Below are 24,644 nucleotides of genomic sequence, written 5' to 3' on the forward strand. Positions count from 1 at the left end.
AAGGAAAATCACCGGTAACTCCTCTCTTGCTTCTCCACAGAGTTGGGTTGAAACAAAAAAATCTGTTGGCAGAGAGTTATTCATGCTTATTTCCTTTGCCATCTCCTTAGCATCTTGTGTCCCATGAGCTCTCCATGCTCCCCAGATGGCCGGAGGAGCTGCTGGCTCTCTCAGCAGCTGGGAGCTGGATGCTGCCCCTGGTGAACAGACCACTCTCCTGACCTGTCGTGGTCCTGAGAGGATCCAGTACCATGTTTATGTCGCTGAGCTCCAAAATCCCAGCAATTGGCTGCGCTGTTTTGAGACTCTCATATACTTGTGATGTTAAGGATGGAGAAGCAACATTTTTCACCTTGTCATTGGTAGGAGAAACACAGTCCTAGGGGTTTTTAATTTTGTTTACTCCTAAGTCACAGTTAAATTCAATTAGATGTTGAAATCCAGCCTCAGCTGCTTTGTCCTTACAGGGCAGGGGCCTATTTGATAGCCAGGTATTTACATCTTTCCCAGGAGCAGACTCCTGGCTCTTTTCCATGCCCCATCCTTGCTCGAGGGGATGCAGAGCTCGTGCTGGGGGAGCCTGGCTGGAAGTGGGGCAGGTCCCTCTGCAGCGTGGGGGCTCCTGAGATCTGGATGCAAATCCCACCCAACTCTCCTTGCACAGCTCAGGCTGAGAGACAACAAAAGCTCGCCCTGCAGCTCAGCTTAAAAACCACAAGCGTTTTCATTCCTTCTGCTGTCGGGCTGGCAGAGATGTCTGTGGTTCGCTCTGCGCTGGGCTGGTTTGGCTTCCTTTGACAATGCAGCTCAGGCTTTGCCGCTACGATATTTTTCTTCCTCTGTGGTGCAGTCGCGCTCCGGGGAGCTCTGCCCAGCGGTGGCCGAGCTCCAGCTGCAGCCCCGTGTCTGCGAGCACAGAGGGGCCGCGCTGGCACTGGGGCGACTGCTCCATCCATAGCCTTTCCCGATGCCCGACCAAGAGGCACATGGCTGGGCTTGTAACGAGGACCGGGAGAGTTAAGGTTCTTTTGGTTGTTGGTGTTTCTCTTTTGTTATTTATTTGTTGTTTGGGAGGATAAGGCAAGGCTATTCTTCCTGCAAGTGGCAGGAAGACCAATTTCTGACCCAACTTAGAATCACAGAATGTGCTGGGTTGGAAGGGACCCACAAGGATCGTCGAGTCCAACTCCTGTCCCTGCATGGGACAACCCCGCAGTTCACACCGTGTGTCTGAGGATGTTGTCCAGTCTCTTCTTGAACACTGTCAGGCTGGGGCCGTGACACCTCCCTGGGGAGCCTGTTCCAGTGTCCAGCACCCTCTGGGTGAAGAACCTTTTCCAAATGTCCAACCTGAACATCCCCAGCACATCTTCCTGCTATTCCCTTGGGTTCTGTTGTTGGTCACTAAAGAGAAGAGTTTGATGCCTGCCCCTCTTACTCCCCTTGTGATGAAGCTGTAGACCATGAGGTCTCCCCGCAGCCTCCTCTTCTCCAGGCTGAACAAACCAAGTGACTTTAGCCACTCCTCGTACGGCTTCCCCTCCAAACCCTTCACCAACTTGTGGCTGTTTTGCACTGGGACAGTTTTCAGGCTGGATGCCCTGATTTCTGAGCTCTGCTGTAGGAGTTCTCTGGGCTGGCGCTGCCAGGTCTCTGCCTCAGCAACAGGGTGCACCAGGATAGATGTGACCTCTTGCAGTAACAGATCTCCTGACTGTGCTGCACTGTAAACAGCTGTGGGTACATTGTGTGTTGGGAATGTCTCGAGGATGATGTGCCAGGTTGTATTTTTCTTTCTCTAGTTAAAGGCTCTCTGTGCCTTTCAACAAATACATGCTAAACAAGAGCAGGGGAGTGCTGCTTTTTAAAGGGATATATTTAGCTTTCTCCCCGCCTCGCTGCAGTCCAGTCACTGCAATAGCATGAATCGTTCCCAGCTCTCAGTCCTGGGTAGCATCGTGATGGATGACGCCTCCAGTTACCACTGGCACCATGCCATTGTGTGCCGACCCACATTCTGCAGCATTGAGAGGTTTTGGTGCTTCTAATTACAACAACCCGTGTTGGCCAGCTGCAGCGGCTGGGCACGCTTTGTGGGAGCTGCTCTCAGACTTGGCGTGGCAGGATGCTAACGTACGAGCCATAATAAGGACAGGCTGTTTGTTCATTCGAAGCATCTTCATTTTATAATGCTTCATATGGAATCCCTCTACTTTGGTTGCTTGAAGAACTGCAAAGTTCAGAGCAAGAGGGAAGAAGTGCTCCAGTGCCAGCTTGTCCTTTTTTCTTCTTGCTTATGGTGTTGTGTTTGCTTGGAAAATGTGGTGTTTGCCTGCTGCATCTGGCTTCTCCATCCTCCAGAAACCCCATTGTGGCTTCTTGGCTCTGTCAGACACTTGGAAAAGGTTATAGAAGTTGGACGAGTGCTCTGGAATTGCCCAGGGAAAGCTTACCAGCTGTGCATAGGCAAAAAAAAACCTAACCAAAAAAAAAAAAAAAAAAAATCAATCCCCTTCTGTCCTCCCTTCTCTTCTCATCTTCTGTCTGCCAGCAGCTTGGCATGTGCATCAGGAGGAGTGAGCAGGGCAGCCAAATTCTGCACCACTGGGGAGTCCCTGAGGCTGAAATGAATCCCAGAGTCTGGGATGTTCCTGCCCCACCACAGTGTTGGCCCAAAGAGCCTTGGGTGAGGCACTTCAACCACAAAAACCCTCTTTGGATGCTCATGAGTGGTCACGGCCCAGCTTTGTACACCACGGCAGCAGGCTGAGAGCTGTAAAACAGCCTTTCCTGGGGCAGATACTCTGCAAGCACAGGGCTGAGTTTTGAGTCACCAGTGAGCAACAGGTAGCATCGCTTTTGAGTAAAAGCAAAGGAAAAAGGCTTTGTTCAGCTGTATGCTTGGCTGAAATCTGATAGAAAAAGATGGAGACAAGCCCTTGTTGGGCTTTTGCAGGACTGGAAGTACATCCATGCCCCTGCCCAATAATTAATGTTATTTTCTGTTGCCTTTTACTTGATTCAGGAACACAGAGCATCATTCTGCAGAGCTGCGTATGAGCTGCAGTGCATTGCTCTGCTCCTCTCTCTCGGCCTGGATAAGTGTGGGAGCTACATCTGCTCCTTATGCAGAACACTTAAATATACTGACTGCCAGTACATTTGAGTACTTTGGTAGGAAAACTGGGGCAGAATGAAATCGTATGAATTGTGCTGGGCGGTTGTCTTATCTGGAATGAGATGAGGCATCAGTCAGAGGCTAAGATTGTATCCCAGTGAGGTTCACATCTTGAAGAGTCATCCGTATAGTCATCTGAAGAACAACATTTATTAGCAGAAGTGGCTCATTGTATTGCAGTATGATTAAAATGTGCGGAGAGAAAATTGCGTAGTCAATCCCTGGATATTTTTTTGCGTACTTTATCGCTAAAAGTTTGGTTCATTTGGTAGAGGAGATACCAAGCCCACCACCTCAGTCTGGTGTCTGAAGGTCAGTCTGGCCACCTCCGCTCCCATGTACAGGGCATAATGATGGTCAAGGATGCAAACTTCTCACCTGATCTTCTCTATTTGCTGGTACTTTATAGATAAACTTCTTCAATGCTTTATGTCCAGAGGGGAAAGGTTAACTGCTTTGCTCTGGCTCCTACTTATTAGTAAGGATCTTCAGATCTTACATCTGTGGCTTTCAAAAGTGCCTGATGACTCGGGGATAAATCTCGAGGTGCTGCAGCATGGTTTCTTGGAGTGGCTGCTCATCAGTTCCCGAGTGGTGGAACCTCCTGTGGTGGCTCCAACTGGACACGCAACCTTGGGAGGTCTCTGCCCGAGCATCTCTTTGCTGTCAGCTGAGTGCCTGAGATCTGCTCGCTCCTTCAGTCCAAACCAACTGCGGCGTCTTCTCTGCTTGTTGTTAATTTTTAATTTGTTGTTAGCTCGTAAGCCCGTTAATTCATATCAATTCCTTTAATTTTCAAAAGAAATTCCTACAAGGTTAAGATAGTACCGACACAGGATGTTTCCTGCCTGCTTTTAATCTGTGTTTAACCATTCTGAAACAGCATTGTGGTGAACTGGACCATGCATGTGAAACAACCAAACAAAAAAGGGACTGATTAGTGTTTTAATTGTGTTGTGATTTTGTATACTCAAATTCGGCTTTAACTTATTCAAATCCATAACGAAAGATTTTTTTATGCCTTGACAGCCAAAAATCCTGCCTTTACGGTCTCCTCCAGAAGCTTTTTGTTGGCCACTGGTCTGGGAGGGGTGGGTGGCACATTGCTCCTGGGGCTCTACAAGCCAGGGCGATGCACAGAGCACCTGGAAGAAGCCCCCCAGTTGTCTCACGCCTCCACAAAGCCATTTAGAAGCAAGTCCTCACAGCCAGGATTTACGAGATAGGAAAATATGTGGAGGCAGGGCGTGAAGCTAGATGGGCTTGTAGTGCACACTGCAGTGGCCCTCCTTGCAGTCTGAGCAAAAATTTGGTCTCGGACTTAAAATTTCCTTTAAAAAGTTGTTTGACAGAAACTTGGCATAGCTGGGTCCACAGAGCTGCCTGTGGAAAGCAGATTGTTTTTTGCTGGAAAAACCTCTGACAAATTCCAGAAGCTACAAATCTGGGTTTTGGAAATGGTGCTCCTGGATGACATTAATTTCTTTTCTCTTTGTTGGATTTGCTGGTGGCTCACAAGGATGCAATCAGAGGCTGGTAGTGGTTGGTGTTTGATGTCTTTTGGGCCACTATCCCCTCTGGCTGGAGCTTCTTGACTGTTGTACGTCTCCAAAAAGCCGTGTAGCATTGGTGGGGTGTGCACTGTAGTGAGTCCTAGGAAAGCCAGCCCAGCTGAGGGTCTTGGGTAACAATAAATTGGAGACCATAGATTTTCTGGCCAGCACTCCTCCATAGAGCGTGATGAAGCCTTGCAGCCACAGTTTGATATTAAATTGCTTGAACAGTTTTTCCCATGGTGTTTATTGTTGCCGGTGAAGGGCTTTGAGTACATGGGACCAAGTTAAAACTCCTCCAGTGGCTTCTTCTGAAACCTTTCCTGCTGGTCTTTTGACAGAGAACACTTGTTTTAATGTGGGTGGCCAGGCAAGCAAACAAGTACCTAAAATGAGATTTGGAGCGCTTGGTGTTGGCAGTGCTTTGTCAGCCTGTGGACCTGCTGCCTCCTCAGTGCAGCCCAGTCCTGTTCCATTCGGAGGATGAATTTTCCCTTCTCTGTCGGAAATGTGTTTTTTCCTTAGGGTTTTGTTTCTTCGTTTTTGTTTGTTTGTTGTTCGTTTTTTTTGGTGATTTTATTTTGCACCTAGATTTTTATCTTGATAATTACAAAGATGGTTCTGTTCTAATTGCTAAAAAAAATGACACATTCCCTGTACCCAGCAGCCTGCCAGACTTTAGGTGGGCTGTTAAAGCTTTTGGAGTTGATCCCGAAAGCTGTGCGTCTTTGCAGTTTAGGAATGATGCAGTTATATTTTTCTGACAAACACAAAAGGTGTATTTGCTACATTATCCCATCAGCAGAAATGCGATAAAATACCGTAATGTTATTGCCACTGTCCTTTCTGTTCGCAGAACTCCTGTTGAAATCGAAGTGGGGGGGTTTGATGGAGAGTCCTGTGTGTGGCATATGATGTCCACCCCAGGTTATTTGCACACATATTCACCTCAGGAGAATCATAGAATAATTTCGGTTGGAAGAGGCCCTCAGGATCATCGAGTCCAACCATAAATACACTTCAGCTAAAACACAGCAACAGATATTTAAAAGACCTCTGAAGGCATACTTCAAATGAAATGGGGATCAGACCTGAAGTCCACTGAAAATGGTGGAGAGGCTGTATGGTTTGAGGGACCTCTGGCTGGACCCTGCTCTCAGATCCTAGAGATACCAGAACAAATTCCTGCTCCTGTTTAAATTCATCCAAGCTGTGCCAGTGAAACTAGGTTTAACCCCAGACTCAAAAGCAGATTTTAGTGGCAGGATTGCCTTCAGTCTGTGATAGTGAGCGTGGTCAAGTCCCTGCTCAGCTTCTCTGTTGTGTTGAAGGGAGATGCTGGACTTCTGACCATCCTTGTTGGGTTTTTGTTTCAGTTTCTTTGCTGGAGTTGTTCTGCTTTCTATAAATAACCACTGCAGCAGAAGCTGCAGCTACTGGCCTTGCACCGAGTTGTCCTAAGCGTGGGCTGCGCTTGGTGTATCTTGGGTTTTTTGGGAAATTATCACTGAGAGATCCTGTGTTCGTGATGCTGAGGAAAGGGGAAGAACATGTGAGCTGTCGGAAAGCGCTTGCTGTGAGCTGGGAAAGCGGCACGGCTGGAGTCCCGTCTGCTTTTGGAGCTGTCACTGGAGCCTTGCGTGGTCTCCCAAACGCTGGGAGAGGTTATCGAGAGCTTTTTGCAGCTTCTCAGGATTCCCTTTTGGGCGAGGCACCTCATGGCTGCCCAATTTGCACCCTCTTGCACAAAAGCTGTGGAGATTTTGACCCACCGCTGTTGCCAGCATCACAGGAAGCAAGTCACCGTGGAGTGGTGTCCCCGAGGCGAAGACCAGCCGAGTGTGTCTGTTGTACAATCTGCATTATACAGCACCAATGTTTTCCCACTGCTGCACGTGAACCTTAATTTATAGTGTATTTAAACATTTGCACTGGAAGGCCGATTTTCAGAGACTCAGAACAGCTGCAGCTCCTGCCGAACCTGCTGAAGTCAGCTGGAGCTGGGGTTGATGTGCATTTGCTTCCTTCTAGTTAAATTCCTGATAGTCTTGTTTAGAAGGTCTGAGTTTGGCTACGGTGATAACAGGCTGTAGTAACCAGGCCAGAAGAATTGCAAGAAGGGTAACAACTTTAAGTATTTTTGTTGATTTTGTGATTAAATTTTGGTGACTTTGAGGAGTGGCAGAAGTATAGAAACAGGCAATTAAGTGCTACCTTTTGGGTCATCAGTCTCCTACGTGTGCAGGCTACTGTGTTGTGGGTATCAGATGCAGAAAGTTTGGATCTTGCTCAACCCAGAAGAGCCCCCTTGCACACTTCTAAAAAACCACATCTGAACCTCCTGAGATGGACTGGAGGTGGGCTGTACCCAAACCACGGTGTAGCACAGGGTGACAACAGAAGGGAGATGGGTGCTCGTCTTCAGAGTTCACAGTCAAACTTGCAGATGTGTGTGTAACAACTGACGATCAGTCACGAAAACAGGAACAGAAGGGGGAAAGGCAGAGTTGGTGCATTATTTCTGTCACAGCAGAAGTTCACAGTTGGGTTTTGGGCGCAGGGAAGCGATGGTGCTCCCTGAGCCTTGCGGGAGAAGGCTGGTGCCTCAACCAAGGAGGTGAAATGAGTGGGACAAAAAGATACGTAATTGTTTCCTCCTTTACTGCCAGGAGACCAATTACAACCACAGTTCTGCCTGAGTAGTGTCTCTTACAAATGTGTTTGCTGTACCTGCAGATGAATTTTCATGAGCAATATTAACACGTTTCTCTTCTGTGAACATTTCTGGAATGTGTCTGCTGAGAAGATAGGGTTAAATCTGCACAGTCAGGAAAAAATACATATATTCAAGCATATCAACAGTTTTCATTTGTGGAGAAGTTGATGTGTGGAAGTGTGGTGGGTTTTACAGAGCACACCCAATGCTGGGAGATCTTCTACTGTCGTCAGTGTAGGCCACTTCTAAATTTCTGCTGTGAAGCAGAGATGGCACATGCTTTTATTTCTGTGATTTCTGTGATTTCTGCCTACTTGGGCTATTTAAGGTTCTAGGGCAATGAAGAACTAAGTGCAGTTAAAAATGGTTTGAAGCAATTCATAGCATATTCTAGGTCTAAGCTAATTCATTAGTTCCAGCACTCATGCTAATATAAAACAGCAAAAAAAGCATTTATAATCTTTGGGGTATTTTTTTTTCCTTTTTGGAAGTTAAGGTCTTGGTGTATAAATCATTGGTATAATTTTTAACAGGAAAAGGGCTTGGTAATAGGCTTGTTTCCTGCCATGCATCATGGATTTGTTTCTTAGATTTAGCAGTACAGGCGATGAGTTGGGAACAGCTCTGCCAGGTGGGTTTCTCACCACCCTCCGGTGTTTGGGTCCCGTGTTCCACAAGTCTCAACCCTCGCACCCACACCCAGCCGTGTTCTCCTGGTCTCTTTGACCTTTGCCTTCCAAGAGGTTTTCTAGGGCCTGGAATATGACTGTCCTACGACCCTTTTATTGCGAAGAGGTCACCTCTTGCTTGAATTCCTGTTGTTCCTGGTTTGGGAGGTGTGTGACACCCTGCAGCAAGCTCCGTGTTCACCGAGTCACAAGTGTCACACGTCACCCCTCCTTGGGCTGGGCTTCCTTGCGTTGTCACAAGTATAATTTTAACCTGACACATCACCATTTTTTTTAATAGCTGTCCGTGCATGACAAGGAGACACTATCTCTGCATCTTTGACTGCCGAAGGGCCACCACGTATGTGCATCGCACAAGGCATATGAAGAATGTAGTGTGAGGAAATTAGGTTCAAAATCATTCAGCTACTGAGGGAACTTTGTACAGAGGCTGATTGGGTGGGTGGGAATGGGCTATCCCGCTAAATCTGTAAATTTTATTTAATAAATTTCCAATAAGACTGGATGTACGAGGAAATGATTTATTGTTGTCCAACAGTAAACAGAAGAAACCTTTGTCTCAAGACTGTAGAATGCAATTTTTGGAGGACTTTAAAATCATACTTGTATTTTCATTGAAGAATTAACGATTCTGGATTCTTCCTTAGCATATCTTGCACCATGTCTCCTTTTCTGTATTTTTTTTCCCAGACTGCTGCGGGAACAGTGGATCAGAGCCAAATACGAACGAAAAGAATTCATTCACAGCGAGAAGCAGGAGCCTTACTCTGCAGGTAGACACTTTTGGCAGATAAGTTTCTTGACGTCCAGCACCTTCCTTATTTTTCATCTCTGGTCATATGTTCTTTATATTGATTATTGCTCATGTCACTAAGTAGGAGGAGAAAGTGTGGTCTTTTGGGAAAGATCCCCCCTGGCATTCTGTGTATTTGTTTGGGAATATTTGGAATGTTAATACCTGATGGAAATAAATTGGTTATCAAGAGTCTCTCTGACTTCCATGGGTTGTTCACCAACAGTAAGTCAGATAAAGTACCAGCGAGTTTGTTTCTGGTAGTGGGAGGCAGGAAGCTGGATTGAAATAGAGATAAGGGTGTTTGTCTCATCAAGGTGACTTTTGCTTTGGAAAGATGAAGTAGGATTATTAGCATGGTTTGGTTAATGGTAGATAAGTGTGCCAGGTCCTCCACTCTTCCCAAATCTCTGTTACTGTCTTTCCACAATACTTCAAGTGTCGTCAGTGGGACCTAGTCTCCTTGTATTAATAGTATAATAAATGCTCAGTGGTTTGCAATTGCAAAGACCCAGCACATGTGACAGAGCTTGTTTCAGCGCTCCCAGCACGATGAGCAGAGTGACGGTGGCCTTGCCAAAGGCTGGTTTAGTGGAGCAGTGGACTGGACAATTTTCTTGCAGAAGGCCAGAATCTGAAGAGGAGACACAGGGCTTGGCCATGTTCATTGTGTGGCTGTGCCAGCATAAGGACTGGCATGAAAGTTCATGAAATTAGCTGGGTTTTTCTTCACTATATGCAAGTGGCATTTAATTTATTCTGCCTTTTAAGTGGTTGACACCAGCTATGTGCTTGGATGACTCTGGGATAATTTTATTAGCAAAGACTGTGTTACAGATGAAAGGTTAAAATATTATTTTCATGCCGCTTTTCAAGACTAATAATAAGCAGGTAGCTCCAGCAGTTTGCTGTTATTAAAACCACAATTAAAATCTGATCTTATGTATTCTCAATTTCTGTTTAGAGCATTTCTGCTCTTCTATTTTGTATACATTGAGGCATGCACACAGTGTGTCTGTGATATCCATATTCATATATAGTACAATGCATGTTTTTATTTTAGATTTTCAAAGCGGTCTGCTGTAGTCAGACATTATCTATTAACAAGAAATCATTTGTTTTCTTGGATAATTTTGGAATATATCTGCCAATGTGTGTGCAACGCTCACCCAGGAATTATGTTTCCAATTTATACCGTGCAACTTCCAGATATAAAACCCCAGATTTGACTAGGTGCTTCAGACAAATGCATAATTTTAAGCACATGATTAGTCCTTTCAACTCCAGGAAGAGTGTGTACCTGGTTAAAGTGAAGTAGGTGCTTCAGTGCTGTGTGGGAAGAAGGGCGGTGTGTTCTGAGCTCTCCAAAAAATATTATAGGAAGAGTTCAAATGAGCGTTTATTTCTAGCAGTGTATTTTGTAGGTGTTCTTCAGTAATGTGGCTGCATAATACTTAACCGCGTAGTGAAGTGATAGGGTTTTCTCCCTTGTCTTTGAAGTTGAAAAGCTGTTAAATGCAGAATAGAGGAGGATGGAGTAAGCCATTGTAATGAGCAGTGCTCTCGAGGGGAGGGAAGGCATCTTGTAAGTTGTTTATGAGTGCTTTTAGGTTGTATACGGTCTTTGAGAATCGTGCCATCATTAAAATCCAGCAAAGGAGCTGTGCAAATGAGCTGTGCAACCGGGATGTAATTCGTTGGTTCTTCTGGACAGTAAATTCAAAGGGGAGCTTTGGCCCGGTGGTTCCTCCTTAGAGTGACCAGGTTGGTGTTGCAACAAAACAAAGCTGGAGGGACACACACTGAACTTCCAGTGCCAACTTTTTCCTTCTGCTAAACCACAACAGCCCTCAGATGTGGCTGCACACCCGTACTTCACCCCATGACAAATGGTGCTCCTTCCTCTGGACTGCATGATGTAACGCAGTTGATGATGCTGCCTTCAGCTCTTGGGTTGTTACACCAGCAGTTGGTCATTTCCCAGGGTTGTGGCTTGAGAAGGAAACCCAGAGAAAAATCCTGTGTCTTGGAGAAAGCAGCGCACTGGAGATCATAGAATCATTTAGGTTGGAAAAGACCCTCAAGATCGTTGAGTCCAACCATTAACCTGACATTACCAAGTCCACCACTAAACTATGGCCCTAACAGATGTTCCCAAGTGCATTGGGGCAATTCTTGTACCGCTGGGGTGAAATGGGGCTGTTTCATCATTGTGTCGTACATGGTGCTGGATCATGTTTTCCCAGCTGGTGCAGACCTGTGCCATCAAAGCTGGACTGAGCCACACTGTCCATGAGCCCTCCAAGACAGACTTGCAGAAGCAGCTCAGCCACCCAAAGCGTCCCGGCTCTGCCGTTCTTGCTGCTCGCAGGGGTCAATACCACTTGCTGGCCACACCAGTGGCTTGGAGGATGGGGTGGACCTCCATGGCTGGGAACCGCAGGAGATCTGGGCCATTGCTTTCCACCTCCTGAGCGCACCGAGGTGGGACTGACACAAGGATCCTTCCTGCCCACCCCACATGCAGTCTGTGTCTCACACGAATGTATGTATATCTCTTTTTCTTTCTAATGCTTAGACCATTTTTTTTCTCACCATTCTGAATTCCCTGGAGGGGCGTTAGATTACCAGTTTCTAAGCATGAAACATTTTATTGCTAATAGAGACATCAGCATCCATTTTCTCATGTTTGTTGAAAGATTTAATTCCATTTTCCAATCTCGGGGCAATTTTGCATTCTGATATTTGTTCAATAATTGCATAAAAAATAAGAAAATGCTATCTTTGAGTAGTTTCAAGCAACAGCCTTTTCCAGGCAGCCTGATGAAACCCTGGTCAGAAATTCACTGTCTTTCAAAAAATCCTTTGGGGAGAGACTGTCTGGAGCCTGTAGATGCCAAGCAGAAGCTGTCGCAGCCCAGCTGACAAACTGAGGAGAAACGAGTCTTGGGACGGAGGTGTCAGATGTGCGGGTCAGAGCCAAGATAGTCACGCAGGGAAGGAGGATGCGGCAAACTCTTCACCTGCTGGTGAAGAATATAAATATAGGATAAATAAGGCGGCGGGGGGGAGGGGGCGATGCAAAGCCAACAGCTGCCCCAAATGGTGTTGCCTAGCCCCCGAACTGATGGGGAACGTCTGCCCAGCGTGACAGGGCGTGATGCAAGGTAGCGGAACCAGAACTGGGAAACAAAGACACTTTGCGTGTGCAGAAATCGCCGGTGTGGGCAGTGCTGGGCGTTTAAGCTGGTTCTTGAGCCTTGGCCTGGAGAGGAGCTGTGGTCATAGATCCATGGTCTTGGCTCAGTCCTTGCTTTAGATGTCCTCTCTTGGGGATGCACTGTTAGACATGCAGTCATGACTCGGTAGAAGATTGTAGTGGAAGTTCCTGCAAGGGGATTTTGGTAGGTTTTCTTGCTCCCCCAGGAAGCCTTGGAGCACGAGCCCATGCGCTATTCACAGCTTCCAGCTCCTCTGCCCCCAGTTAGTTTTTCATACTCTGATGGTTTCGTTCCTCCGAAAGAGCCGTTGTTAATAAGTATATTAGCACCATTGATTTTAGTGCAAAGGAGCCAGTTTTAGTTCAGATAGTGCAGGGAGATTAGTAAAACAGTGATTAAATGCTTCGTTGATCCACTATCCATTCTTAGATAACACCCTTTTATACATTTGAGCTCTTAATTCAGCTGTAGTATGAGCTAAATAATTTGTTCTCCTTAGCCAGATTTTATGTAGCAAAACATTGTTTACACCCCAGCAATCCCAATTAACGCCATGGTCCGTGTCTCTTCCGCTAGCAATGCGTTTGTTTCGCAGTGCCACAGAATAATACCAGTTTTAAGACCCTCACATTAACATGTTTCAGGTTGGCTTTTATCCCTTCTGATAAATGAACTGGCTAAATTACTGTCAGTCTCCAGCTAATTATCCCTTTTAATGGAGTTTGATGGGACATGGGCACTGAATTCTCGAAATGGAGGATGGTGGTAATTGCCATCAAAGTCTGGATCTGGATCTTGGGGCAATTGAAAGGTTTGATAATTTTTAAAAAGATTTTTGACGAACTTTAAAAAGCTTGGACATTTTCCCCTGCTGTTGATGGGCAGCAGCTACAGCAACACTTCCCAAAGTTCCTGCTAAAAGTTAATTCATCTGGGTGCTTTTAATTCCTCTAAATCAAATGGGTTTATTTTAACCAAGGGAGGCGTGGAGAAAGCAAAAGGGAACAGTGTTTGCAGGGCTGGAGCATTATATTATTATAAACTGGTCAAGGTGCAGCTGCTGTAATGCATCTCAGGCCACAGACAGGAGAATGGAACATGCATGTGGCCAAGAGAGGGCAAAATGGAGTCGTTTGCTCCTTGAACTTGACTTTGGCTCCTGATGGCCCCACTTCATTACCGCCGGGGTGCCAGGAGGAATCGGTGCCCTGGGACGAGCTGGAGCCCGGTTTGGGAGGAGTTGTGGGCAGAGATAGCACATCTTTGGGTCTTTGCTTTAACGTTAGCAAATGAAATGGGAGAGCTCTTAAGAACAGGGTGTTTAATCTTTTAGCGCTTGTCAGGGAAAACGGCTTAACTTCACTGTTGGGCCGGCGAAAGCGCCTGTCCACGGGATGGATGTGGCGGGTGCAGTTGGAGAGGGCTAATGGGTGTCTCCAGCAAGGAACGGGGATGCCAGGCTATGCAAAAGCAGCTGCCACCCTGTCCCTGAAAGCATCGCCTGATAGTTCAGCAATGATTTATGGGCTCTCAGGCCAGGGTGTAGGTGCTTTCCCTTGAGGCTATCCCTTGAGGGATAAACTGGGCACAAACAACAGCTTCATTGAGTGCAGCTTTGCTGCAAACACTGCCTTCTTGCGTTTCCTATAAATAGGCCAGTAAATCTATTGCTGTTAATTTATCAGATGGTGGAGGAGCAGTTGGGAATGGGAGAAGGTTCGCGGTGGGTACATCTGATAAAAGGTGCTGCTGCCAGCTCTGCACACCAGTACAATTCCCTTGCAGTAGCACTGGGGAACAGTGGTTTTCCCTTGCTCACGGCAGATGCTTTTGCATCTTTCATGGTGAGACATTTGGTTCCCAAAGGCATTCAGGGTGGGAATGCATCATTTGCAAGGGAGAAGGATAAGAAATACCAACAAACATCACTGCTTTCATTCTTAGTCATGGGAGGCTGGAGCTCCCCAGCTGATGTAAATTGTCACACGTCCCATAAAAATGGCAGAGGAATTCAGATTTACACCAGCTGAAGATTTAAACGCTGTCCTTTGGGGTGGAAGTTGGGGAAGGCCTTGATTATTTGATTGATAGTTACACAGCTGGGTTGGATGGCCTATTGGACTGCAGAGTGAGATAATATGGTGTTAATGCAACCTTAGATGGCCTGAGAGCTTCCACTGGAGCAACTCAGAAAGCTAGAAGTTACAGGCAAGGTTTTGGGCATATTAGCAAAGTCAAAGATGATCGAGGTTTTAGCCTCTGTTGGCTTGTATTCCTCTGTTTATAGGACTATGGACTAGATGTTATTGTCATTATTCAGGCAAGCTCTAGGTTTACCCAGGTAGTTACAAAGGGCAGCACATGTCTGAAGGTGCCTATTTGCTTGTACTTTTTGTCAACACTCTAAAAATTACTTGGCTTATATGTTATTTTGCATTTGTCTGCAAATATGATGGCAAAAGAAATTATGAGACATGAAAGAGTACCCTAAAATAGTAAAATCTGTTAATATGCACTTTCCATTCCATGTGGTTCTTACATAAATCGGATAGCAGTCTGAATTAATTTTCCCCTGCACTTCCACAGTTGGAAGGAGCTCCGGCGGCAAAACACTAGAGAAAACGCATGGGACATAAATACGTTCTTTCTCAGTGTGAGGAAGATACCTTATTAGTTCAGTCTGGCCTGCAGTGATGTAATGCAGTTTATTTTGGGCCTGATCAGACAAAGCGGTAAGCAGCGTTGCAGTTAAAACTCAATTATTTTAATGGCCAAACCTCATCCTTTGCTGTCTCTTACCCCATTTCAGGAGCTACGAGTGTCATAGTGACACCAGCTCTGCCATGTGTTGGAATTTTTTTTGGTTTAGGTTTGGTTGGTTGGTTTTGGTGTGGGGTTTTTTTGTTTGTTCTTTGGTTGTTTTTTTTTTTTTTTTTTTTTCAGCCTCAGAAGCAAAGCTCCTTTCTCCTGCTGCACACGCTGCTGAATTACAGGGCTAAGCAGCGCCCGGAGAACAAGCCTAAAAGGACACAGGTTTTATTGCACATCAGCCAGCCTGTAGCACAGGAGAGAGCCTGCCAGGCAACCAGAGCAAAAAAATAAAGTATCGGCTTAAGTGCTCTTGGTGTCGTTTGCTAAGGTGTTAATGCAAATGGTCTTTAAGGAGGTGCAGAAGGGAGTGTGAAGCCACATATATACTGTCCCCATCCTCTTTGCTTTGCAAACACATGTAATAAAACCTGGCAGTGGCTGTGTCGGGGGGAGAGGAGATTGGGTTGCGTGGTGTCGGTGGGATGATGGGTGGCTGGGGCAGGCAGTGCCTTCTGGGCTGTGCTTGTTTGCAAAAAGACGGGATGAGAGCGCAGAGGGAAGGAAGGAGATGAGACACCACAGGGTTGCAGCCGCTCAGAACTGCAGCAGAGGGAAGGTGATCAGCTATTTCTCTGCAAAATTCTTTTCGTCCTTTTTCATCAGAAGTTTTGGCAGGAAATGGCCAACTTCAGTAACTCACAACTTCAAAATGCAATTAGAGAATTGTCGAACTTATTATTTGTCCACTTTTCAGTTGTGGGGGAAGGAAAAAGCAGGTCAAATTGGTTACATGACGAGTTTCCAGTCTAATGGTTTTGTTTCTGAATGATGACATGCTGAGAGTTTCTGAGGAGTTGATGTATTCCTGTAATATTCTTTAGTCTCTTGAAAACCACCCTCTCTTCCCCAGCCAGTAGCATTCCCTCCTGCCAGTTATTAGCAGAGCCCAGCCTGGGGTCTGGGCTGAGGAGGGGGCTTTGCAGCAGACGAGGGCTGTGTCTCGGGGCCATGGGCATGGACACGGTTCAGTCAATTTCTGTGACAGCCTGCTCTGATGGGACGTGGTGCCAAGGACAAGTTGTGTCCATCAGCCAGGACCAGAGGAGGTCAGAACCCATCCCAGCCTACAAGGATGCGGTGGTGCTGTGATGTTGGGAGAGTTGGTCTTGGGAAAGACTGGAAACATCCCCCAGCACTTTCCTTGGGGATGGTGACTGTCTGCCTTAGGAAAAGTAGGACTTTCACCTCATATATTTGGTATTACAGCTGTTTGGAGTGGCCTAAAGTGCCTGTGGAGTGATCACCAGTTTAACGCTGTGCTTTGGGGCTAGCAGAGCCTGCTGTGTGTCTGGTGCGGGATCACATCCCCTGACCCTTTGAGAGGAGGGGGGTCCTTGCTGGGCCCGCGGGCTCAGGGGAACAGGGTATCTTCTGTGCAGTCAGTGAGATTTTTATGCTGCAAACTGCTGGGGATAAAGTAGTGAAAGAGAGCATGGCTCTCGAAGGAGAGGTGTTTTCTCCAGCATCCTTCCACGTACACAGTACTTGCCTGTGCCAGTAAATCACTGCTCTGCAATACAGCTTTCTCAGCTTGGCTGCAGCTCCCTTGCGGGGAAGAATGGTTGAAGCAAATCAGAAATTGGTGCTGATTTTCAGGCTTAAAGAAAGAGATATCTACAAAGTCTCAGTTCAGGGCCCTGTAGTGGTATCAAGGTCATGGCAGCAGATTGTTCCTGGATTTGGGCTTCCATGACAAATGCAAGAGAGGCAAGGGCGTTTGGTGTGGGTTTTTTTGGTTTGGGGTGGAGTTTTTTTTGTCTTTTTTCTGCCTTTTTTCTGCCTTCGCTGGTGTGAATCTGCATTGCTCCGTTGACGTTTGTGCTGGTTTATGCTGTGTTGATGCGGGAGACTGCTTCCTCCCGTTGGACCTGCTCCCTGGTCAGACCATCTCGCCGTGGGCAGTGAGACGCTCTTGCTCCTGTGAGCCCCGGTGACATCTGATGAAATGGTGCTGTGGGGGCAACTCGATATGGGCGATAAAAAGCTGTTGTGTGAAACCACCTCCGTGCAAGCAGGGAGAAGTTCCATAGGTGCTTCCTGTAGCATCGTTTAACTGCTGATGAGACAAGCCCGTTAGGTACAATAGTTGAACCGAAACTCTATTCTTGCAAAGGCATTATCAGCTAAATCAAGAGCTGCTTTTAGCACTGGGAATGACTTGAGCCAGCTAATGTGTGTGGTCAGGGTGGTAGTCAGTTGCCACCTCAGCTTCTCACATGCAGACCAACATGAAGATTATTTAATGATAATTTTTTTCCCCAAATGCAGCCCACACCCTTGGCTGATGTTCCTCTTCATAGTTCCACCAACTCCAGGGAAGTCTTTTCCCAGGTGAAGATCTGTGGGTGGTCAAGGTGATGCTGTGCCAGGCACCATACAAACACAAAGCAGGATAGCAGTGCAGTTGAGTGTGAGGTAGGAGCAGGCAGATGCTGGCTGCTTGGAGAAAAACGAGGCAGTGCCACTCTGACTTTTACACGTGTAAATTATCCCAATGCTTTATAAGAAAGAAAGTGTAGTTGTTAAACACTCCAGGGCTAAACTATCTGGCTAAAATTGTCTAAGATGCTAGAAAGTCAGAGGAGGAGATGGATGGACAATGCTCGCATAAGCTTTGGTTCCTTAGGAAACTGAGCTCATGAGAGCACTGAGAGAAAAAAACGCATGATAAAAGCAACTATTTCAAAGCTTACCAGCAATAACTCACTGGGCTTTGAGCAGGCGCCAGTGTGTGCCGTAGGACAGAATGGCGGTGCAGAAAAAGGTCACCTGCCTGGCTCAGCCCTCGGCAGCAGCACCTTGCGAGGCACGGGGGGCACCGGTGTGTGCAGGAGCATCCCCCTGCCTTTGGGGGGTGTTTGGCTGGTTTGGGATTTGTGTGTGTCTGAAATAATCTGCCAGCCTTTCCACGCTGTTTGATCACCGGCGTGGCTGCCGCTGTGAGGGCGGGTGTACGTGGTGCAACACACCGCCTTTCCTATATGGCCTGACAAGGTATATAAATACTTTAGCGCTTTTTTTTTTTTTTTTCCCCACTTCCATCTTCTCTCCCTTCCCCCAGTCTTTTACACCCTTACAACATCTCCTCGTGATAAAAATAGCCTTTGGGTGTCAACGCGGGGCTGCGGCACAAACCCGGGCGCAGCTCCCAGGGATGTTCGGTCCCGGAGCGGATCTGCTGACTAATGTGACCGGCTTTGCAACAGTGGCTTGGAGTGGTTTTTGTCATCTGGCCAGAAGCACTTTATTAAGAAAAATCAGTTTATACTCTCAGCTACCTGTCCAGTGTTTTAAGCGGTGGAGAAATCTCTGCAGAGCAGTTGCAATGGTTTGTACTAATGTACCCAAAGCCTCCCCCCAAAGCCTAGTGATGGCCATGGAGGCATTTCTGGTGACAGCAGTGAGATTTGAAATGTCACTTTATAAACATTAAGTTACATTAGGCTCTGAATACCAGAATAAGAGATTTAGAACCACGTAGTGCTGCAAAATCATGTCACCTTTAAAGCCCAGCCTGAATTATGTGTCTGTAAAATGAATAGTACCATACAAATAAAGAATTAATTTTCTTCTCATTCTGTTTTTTTACTGGCAAGTTTCCCATAATGCCAGTGACTTGCCTCTTGATTTACACCATATATAGAAATTTAGAAAAAGCCTAATTATAACTGGCTCTTCTGACGTTTTTTGAGCTGAACTTCTGAAAACACTGGCTACATGTGTAATCTTGATCCAAAGATCTGAGTTTTTTCAGGAGTTTCTGTGACTTTAAATCTCTATTTAACCTCAATGTGCATATGGCTGATGCACAGAGCTGTCAAAAGCTTTAGCAGGCCTTGATCTTAGCCCATAGAGAGGAATTTTCAGTATAAAGAAATCAGTTAATTTATTTCTATGTATTAGCCTCAAAGAGGAGTTGCTGCTTTGCTCTGACTGCTTTTTAATGTCACTGTTATCTGATGCTAGTTGTAAAATGGATTAAATCTTCTTCTGATGCTTGAAAGGCTCAAGTATTAGAGCTGGGCTTTGAGGGAAGCTCCAGCGTTTGCTGCTGCTGCCCCACTTTGATGGGAAGTGCTTATTTTTGTGATGCAGGGCTGCAGCGTGCGTTGGGAAGATGCAGCCGGTGTGAGATCTGCAGAACATCCCTTGCTGTGAGGTGCTTTATGGTACTGTCGTCTTAGCTCCTCTCTCCTACCCCTTTAAGCAGATCCTTCACAGACCTAGAGGTGGAAATAAAAAAAAAATAGTAGCATGACTAAAAAGCAGCAAAAATCAGAGTAGCCCAGTGTTTTTTTGAAAATTGATGTAGAACGTTGTGAAGCAAAGATTTGGATGTGGAAGAAGAGATGTTTAGTGGTAGGAAGTCGTGACACCCGTTTCCTGCAGTGTGCTGGTGCTTGGTGTGCATGCTGGGATTGCATCACTGGTGCCTTCTGTTAAATCACGGTTTCCAGTAATTTCGCAGCAGCCGGTTCCGGTATTTGGCTGAACCAAAGCACCAGGTTTGACTCTTACTGGATTTCGGGAAAATTGCATTATGAATCTCCATGCTCGAACCTGCCCTCATCTCTAAGATCTTGGCTGCTCAGTCCCAAAGTCTGGCTGCATTTTCACTCTCCTCAGCTGAAACAGCAAACAATTCCTCTGCTTGGTGCTGATACCCCCTTGCAGTTTGTGTTTGTACCCTGGGGGAGCTGGAGAAGGTGGCTGGATTTGTGTCTGAATGAGGAGCCCAGGGCACACGGATGCTGCACCTCTTTGGCACAGACCTCTGCCCTGTCTCAATGTCCCAGGGTATAAAATGATTTGACACTGCAGCCTGCAGTGTGCAGGGACCACAGGGGGGAATTTGACTTCTTGGCTAAGTTTTGCAGCCTGCCAGGAGCTTGGTGCTGCACAGCTTTGCCGATGCATCTCTCGTGGTCCTTGGAACGGCAGGGAGCATGGTGGGGGGGATGCAGATGGGCAGGCTAAGTGGTAGCAGGGCTCTAGCCCTCTCTGAAAAGGCTACAGACCTCATTGCCGTTTGCATTTCAAGGGAGTATAAGAGTGGTTTTGCATTTCAAGGGTGCGTAAGATCATTATGCATGGATTGCATCCATGCTCAGGCTGCTGTATCAAAAGTGGAGAAAGAGCATTTAGCAGAGAGGTGGGTGTGTGAGTGTCTGGATGGCGATTGCAAATGCCGAGTGTCTCCCAACCCAGTATTAAAGTTACAGGAGGCTGATGTGCCGTTGTCAGTAGGGGGTTAAATCATGAGCATCCCTCCAGCAAGCAACCTTGCAGGGCACAGAAACCTCCTTCTCATGCTGCTGGGGCCACAGAGAGGGTTCTGTTCTCCGGGCACTGACATCAGCCGCCGTCCGGGACGTGAGTCATGCTGGGAGCCAGGCTCGGCGGGCGCTGCTCCCCACGAGCTGCCACCCGGCACCCCCAGACAGGCTCCACTGCGGACGGAGAGAGCTGTTAGACATCTCACTTAACCCTGGGGATGGTGCTGCTTCAGAGCACACGTGGCTCTGGAAGAAAAATGAAATGAGTGAAGGAGGAAACTCTATGGAAAAGTACGTTCAGCCGAAGCAGATGGGACACTGCTGATGCTCAGCCTCCTCTTCATGTCTTTCCAGTATAATCCTGCATTTAACATTACGCAACTCCCTGTCAGGACTTGCTCCAGGAAACCTTTCCCCATCCTCTCCTTGGAGGTTTGAGGGAGATGTAGTCATTGCTTTAAAACAAATGACTACTTCTTCCTCCTCCTCCTCAGCATGCCCTGACACCGCTGCTGCGGGAGGCGGACAGCGGGGTGATGCTTTGCAGGTCACCTCTCTGCAGCCTCATCCAGAGCCGAGTAAAAACTCACAACAGCCCGTCTCCAGGGTGAATAAATATTGAGCCAAATTGCCTTGGAAGGAAAGGGATCCACGTGAAAAAAATCCACTAAAGAAACCGGCAGCAGGTATAATCCCCAGCCGGAGTGTCGGCATCTGCTGCAGCGTCAGCAGTGGAGAAGGTGGGTCCTGGGGAGCTGCCTGCGGTGGGTCCTGCTCAGCCCTTGCTCCGGGTAGCTCCTTTGCAATACAAATGATTTACACATCAAACACGGGCTTTACTGCAGTAAAGACAGGGCGCATCAAAGAGCTCTTTAACAAACTAAACTAGGGAGGAGGATGCAAGGGGAGATCACAGTGTGTTTGTCTTCTTGCTATTTTGTCTCCTGCAAGGGGATCAGCCTGTGACAGGGTCCCACATATGGCATCGTTCCCGTGCCAGGATGCGCTGACGTTTCAGCGGGGTGAACATCATATGACCAGGACCCAGAGCAGCCGTTCGGTGCCTCCCAGGAGCATTTGGAAGTGCTGATTCAGACTCGGTGCAGCCCTCTGAAAGAGTAATGCCCCCTCCTGAGACTCTGCTACAGCCAAAAGAAGATGCTGTGCTATTTCCCAGCCTTGCTGAGGAGACACCACACAAAGTTGCCACGGAAAGGCAAAGGAAAAGGCTCAAAATGCAAAATCTTTCCTTTTAGAGATAAATTTGCTGCATTTTTTTTTCTACCTTTCTGGGCTATGGCAAGAGCCCAGCGACTTATTATGCTCTCCAGGAAATTCATGAATGTTGCAGTGATGCAGTGATGGGGTGGTGATGGATCTTACAGATAGATGTTTTTCTTCCTACAGCAGCTAGCAAAGAGAAATACACTGATGCCTTCAGCTGCCATAAAGCAGAGGAGTATTTAGGCAGCCAAAAATTGCGGACGAGGACCTGTGTGTCTGAGCTGGAGCGGTGGAGGAGGAGCAGTTGGCTCTGGGCAGGGGTGGGTAGCAGCACCATGACCTAAAGCTGGATGTTCACAGCTAGTTTAGGATCCAGCTGTAATTTTAACAGCTGGTTCTGTCAAGCTGCCTTCAGCATAGCTCTGATCCAAGCTTCTATAATTAGCCAAAGAGCAGCAGCTCTTGTGCGAAAATTAAAGCAGCAGCGATGTTCGTGGCAGGGGAAGCAGAGCAGCGTGAGAGTGAACCTTGCTGGAAGGGGAAAGGGCTGGCCCATGAAATTTTAAGTGGTTGGGGTTTGGTCCTTTTTTAATCCATCTAAGCACTTTGTGCAAAATGTTTGGTTAGGTTTTATCCCCTCAAAAAGGCACACCTAAGAAATGTTGTTTCATTTTGCATCATCGTGAACAGAAATATTTATCTTTGTCAACTCAAAAACGTTTCCTTTGTGGTCAGTCTGAGGTCAGTTGTGTTTGCTGCACTTGCACAGTTTCTCATGGGTGAGATGGTCTGAGACCCTGGATTCCCTTGGCAGCTGAATGCGCTGCCTGTGTTTTGGGATGTGCTCTGGATGCTCCTTGGAGAGATGCCCTGAGCATCTGAGGGTCAGTCCACCCAGTCAATATAGGCTATAAGATCAATAAGTGTGTGAAATACCCCAATTATAATTAGCATGAGTCACTTCTGTCCTTGAGCTTTCCTTATTTGAGGTCAACCAACTTGAAATGCTCTATTTCAATATTGCTCAGGCTGCCTGTTCCTGTAACCTTGGGTTTTTACGGTCAATAGATGGATCTGTACTAATTGGAGAGAGCTAAACAGAAGTATGAGGCTGGTTCTCTGTGGTTTTGATAACAAACATTTAGGGAAAGAAGAGGGGAACCATCCCTTTCTATATCTGATGGGCGAAGGTAGTTCTTGGTGTCCCGGGTCTCCTGGTGTTTCTCAGTGTTTTTTTACTGTGCACGTTCATGTTCCCTGTGTAGTGACACAGGACCAAAAGGCTGGCGCATCTTTCTTCTGCTAATGAGGAAGGAGTGACTAGGAAGCAATACGATAACGAAGGACATGGAAAATGCTGATTTCATGGCAACATGTCCCAGCTTAATTAAATTTCTGTTAAAGAAAGATCGGTTTTATGTTGGAGACCTGTGCAGGGCCAGGCAGTTTCTGTCTTTCACCAGATAATATTTTTCCAGAGTGAGGTCATGTCTTTTTCTGGAGTTTGCTAAAGATGTAGTTGAGCCTTAGATCAACTTTGACCAAGAAACGTGAGAGTTTGCTGATGCCTCTTTCTGACTGACACCAGCCTGTCTCCATCTGCATTTTCCCCCTACAGTGAACTCACCCGAGTTTTCACCTTGAAATCTGATGCAGCAGAGAAGTCTGCAGCAACAGAATTGTCCATACCCCACCTCGCAGTGAAGTCGGACTGTGAGGTGCCTCCCCTGCTGGCTAAATAGGACTGCTTTTCAAAATATTTCTGCAGTTGAGGTGCAGACACAGCAGCTACCTTGATGAGCCAGGTCCATTTTCATAACCAGGGCAGCCCTTCAGGGAAATTATTTGTTGCTGACACGCCACATAACTGTATATCCCCCAAATACCTAAAAGACGAGGAGGCTGCTCAGCAGGGAGTGCAGAGGCTGGAAAGAGGAAATTTTAGCATAGCAAAATTGATGGGAGTTTTGGTCAATGATTTATTGGGACAGAATTTAGCCTTGATTTGTATAATTACAGGAGTTCGTAGAGTGGGGTCGCGCTGCTCCAGGGGATGGGGGGTGATAGTTTTAGAAAAAACAAAATGTGCAAATGTCCTCGTGCAACCTGGGGGCTGTGGCTGCGCTGCCGAGTGTTCCTCCCTCGATAGCACAGCTGCCGGCGCATCTGATACGAGCTGATTTCTGCAACAGCTGTAAAACCAGCAGCCAGGAGAGAAGCAAGTACTAAATGAAAAAAATTCTCCTTTCCCTGCACAAAGCAATAGCTTTGACTGTAAATGTGTTGAACACTCAAGAATAGACGATCAGGAGCTGTTAGCACCACAGCAGATGTGCTCAAAACCATTTGGATTTCTCTTCAAAGCAAACAAAGAGGAATGTTATGTGCGTGCGAGGATGGGTTTCCGTGATTTATGGCTTTATGGCAGTGCTGCCTACGTGAGGGGAATGCTTTATTCCAGGATACCCCGGAGAGAGGGTCCTAAACCCATCTGAAGTCGGTGGTGGACTTCTCTGCTGACTTCTGTAAAGCTCTGGTTTGGGATTAAATTCATCTCATCCTTGCTTGGATCGATCTATGTGAGCAGCTGCCCAGGCTGAGATTTTAGTTATTGGTGTAGATAAGAAACCCATCTAAAACCGTTCTGAGTTTGAAGGGTATTTTAGTCTGATCCCATAGCTGTGGCTTGAGGCTCCGCAAGATGCCCATATGAAATCCAGACCTTCAGGTGGTTCCCGGTGCTTTGCAGTTGTTTTGAGCTGGAACCTCAGCAGCCCGTAGGTTGGCATCGCCCATCTGCAGTGCATGTTGAGGGTGAAAAGGCTCCTTGCCCCCACATCTTTTGGGGTCTCGCTTCTTTGCTTTCTGTGTAGAAGTCGTGGTTGCATGTGAGGCTGTGGGTGGGTTCTCCCTCAGCTTGCAGAGGTCCAGGCAGGACCAGCTCTGCATGTGGGCAGGGTCAGGCAGGGGGTGGCGGTGGCGGCAGCAGTTCCTCAAGATGCCAAGTGAGAAAGCTGCAGCTTTTGTGCCTGTATCTTGCAATGGCTGCAGTGAGGACGCTTTGGGGTGTTTGTGTCTTGCCCAAGGAGGATGCTGGTGTCTGGTTTGGGAGTAGTTTTGCTC

The 24,644-nt window shown here is 46.9% G+C and overlaps 1 protein-coding gene across 1 annotated transcript in view; it reads left to right on the forward strand.

The window, feature by feature from the left end:
• Window positions 1-24,644, forward strand: part of ADAP1 (ArfGAP with dual PH domains 1) — a 59,874-nt gene that overhangs the window by 12,761 nt on the left and 22,469 nt on the right. Inside the window, exon 4 of the mRNA XM_065644723.1 lies at window positions 8,827-8,909. Within this exon, the coding sequence (XP_065500795.1) occupies window positions 8,827-8,909 (83 nt within the window). The remainder of the gene's footprint in view (window positions 1-8,826; window positions 8,910-24,644) is intronic.

This window comes from Caloenas nicobarica, chromosome 14 (assembly GCF_036013445.1).
Source record: "Caloenas nicobarica isolate bCalNic1 chromosome 14, bCalNic1.hap1, whole genome shotgun sequence".
Lineage (NCBI taxonomy): Eukaryota > Metazoa > Chordata > Aves > Columbiformes > Columbidae > Caloenas > Caloenas nicobarica.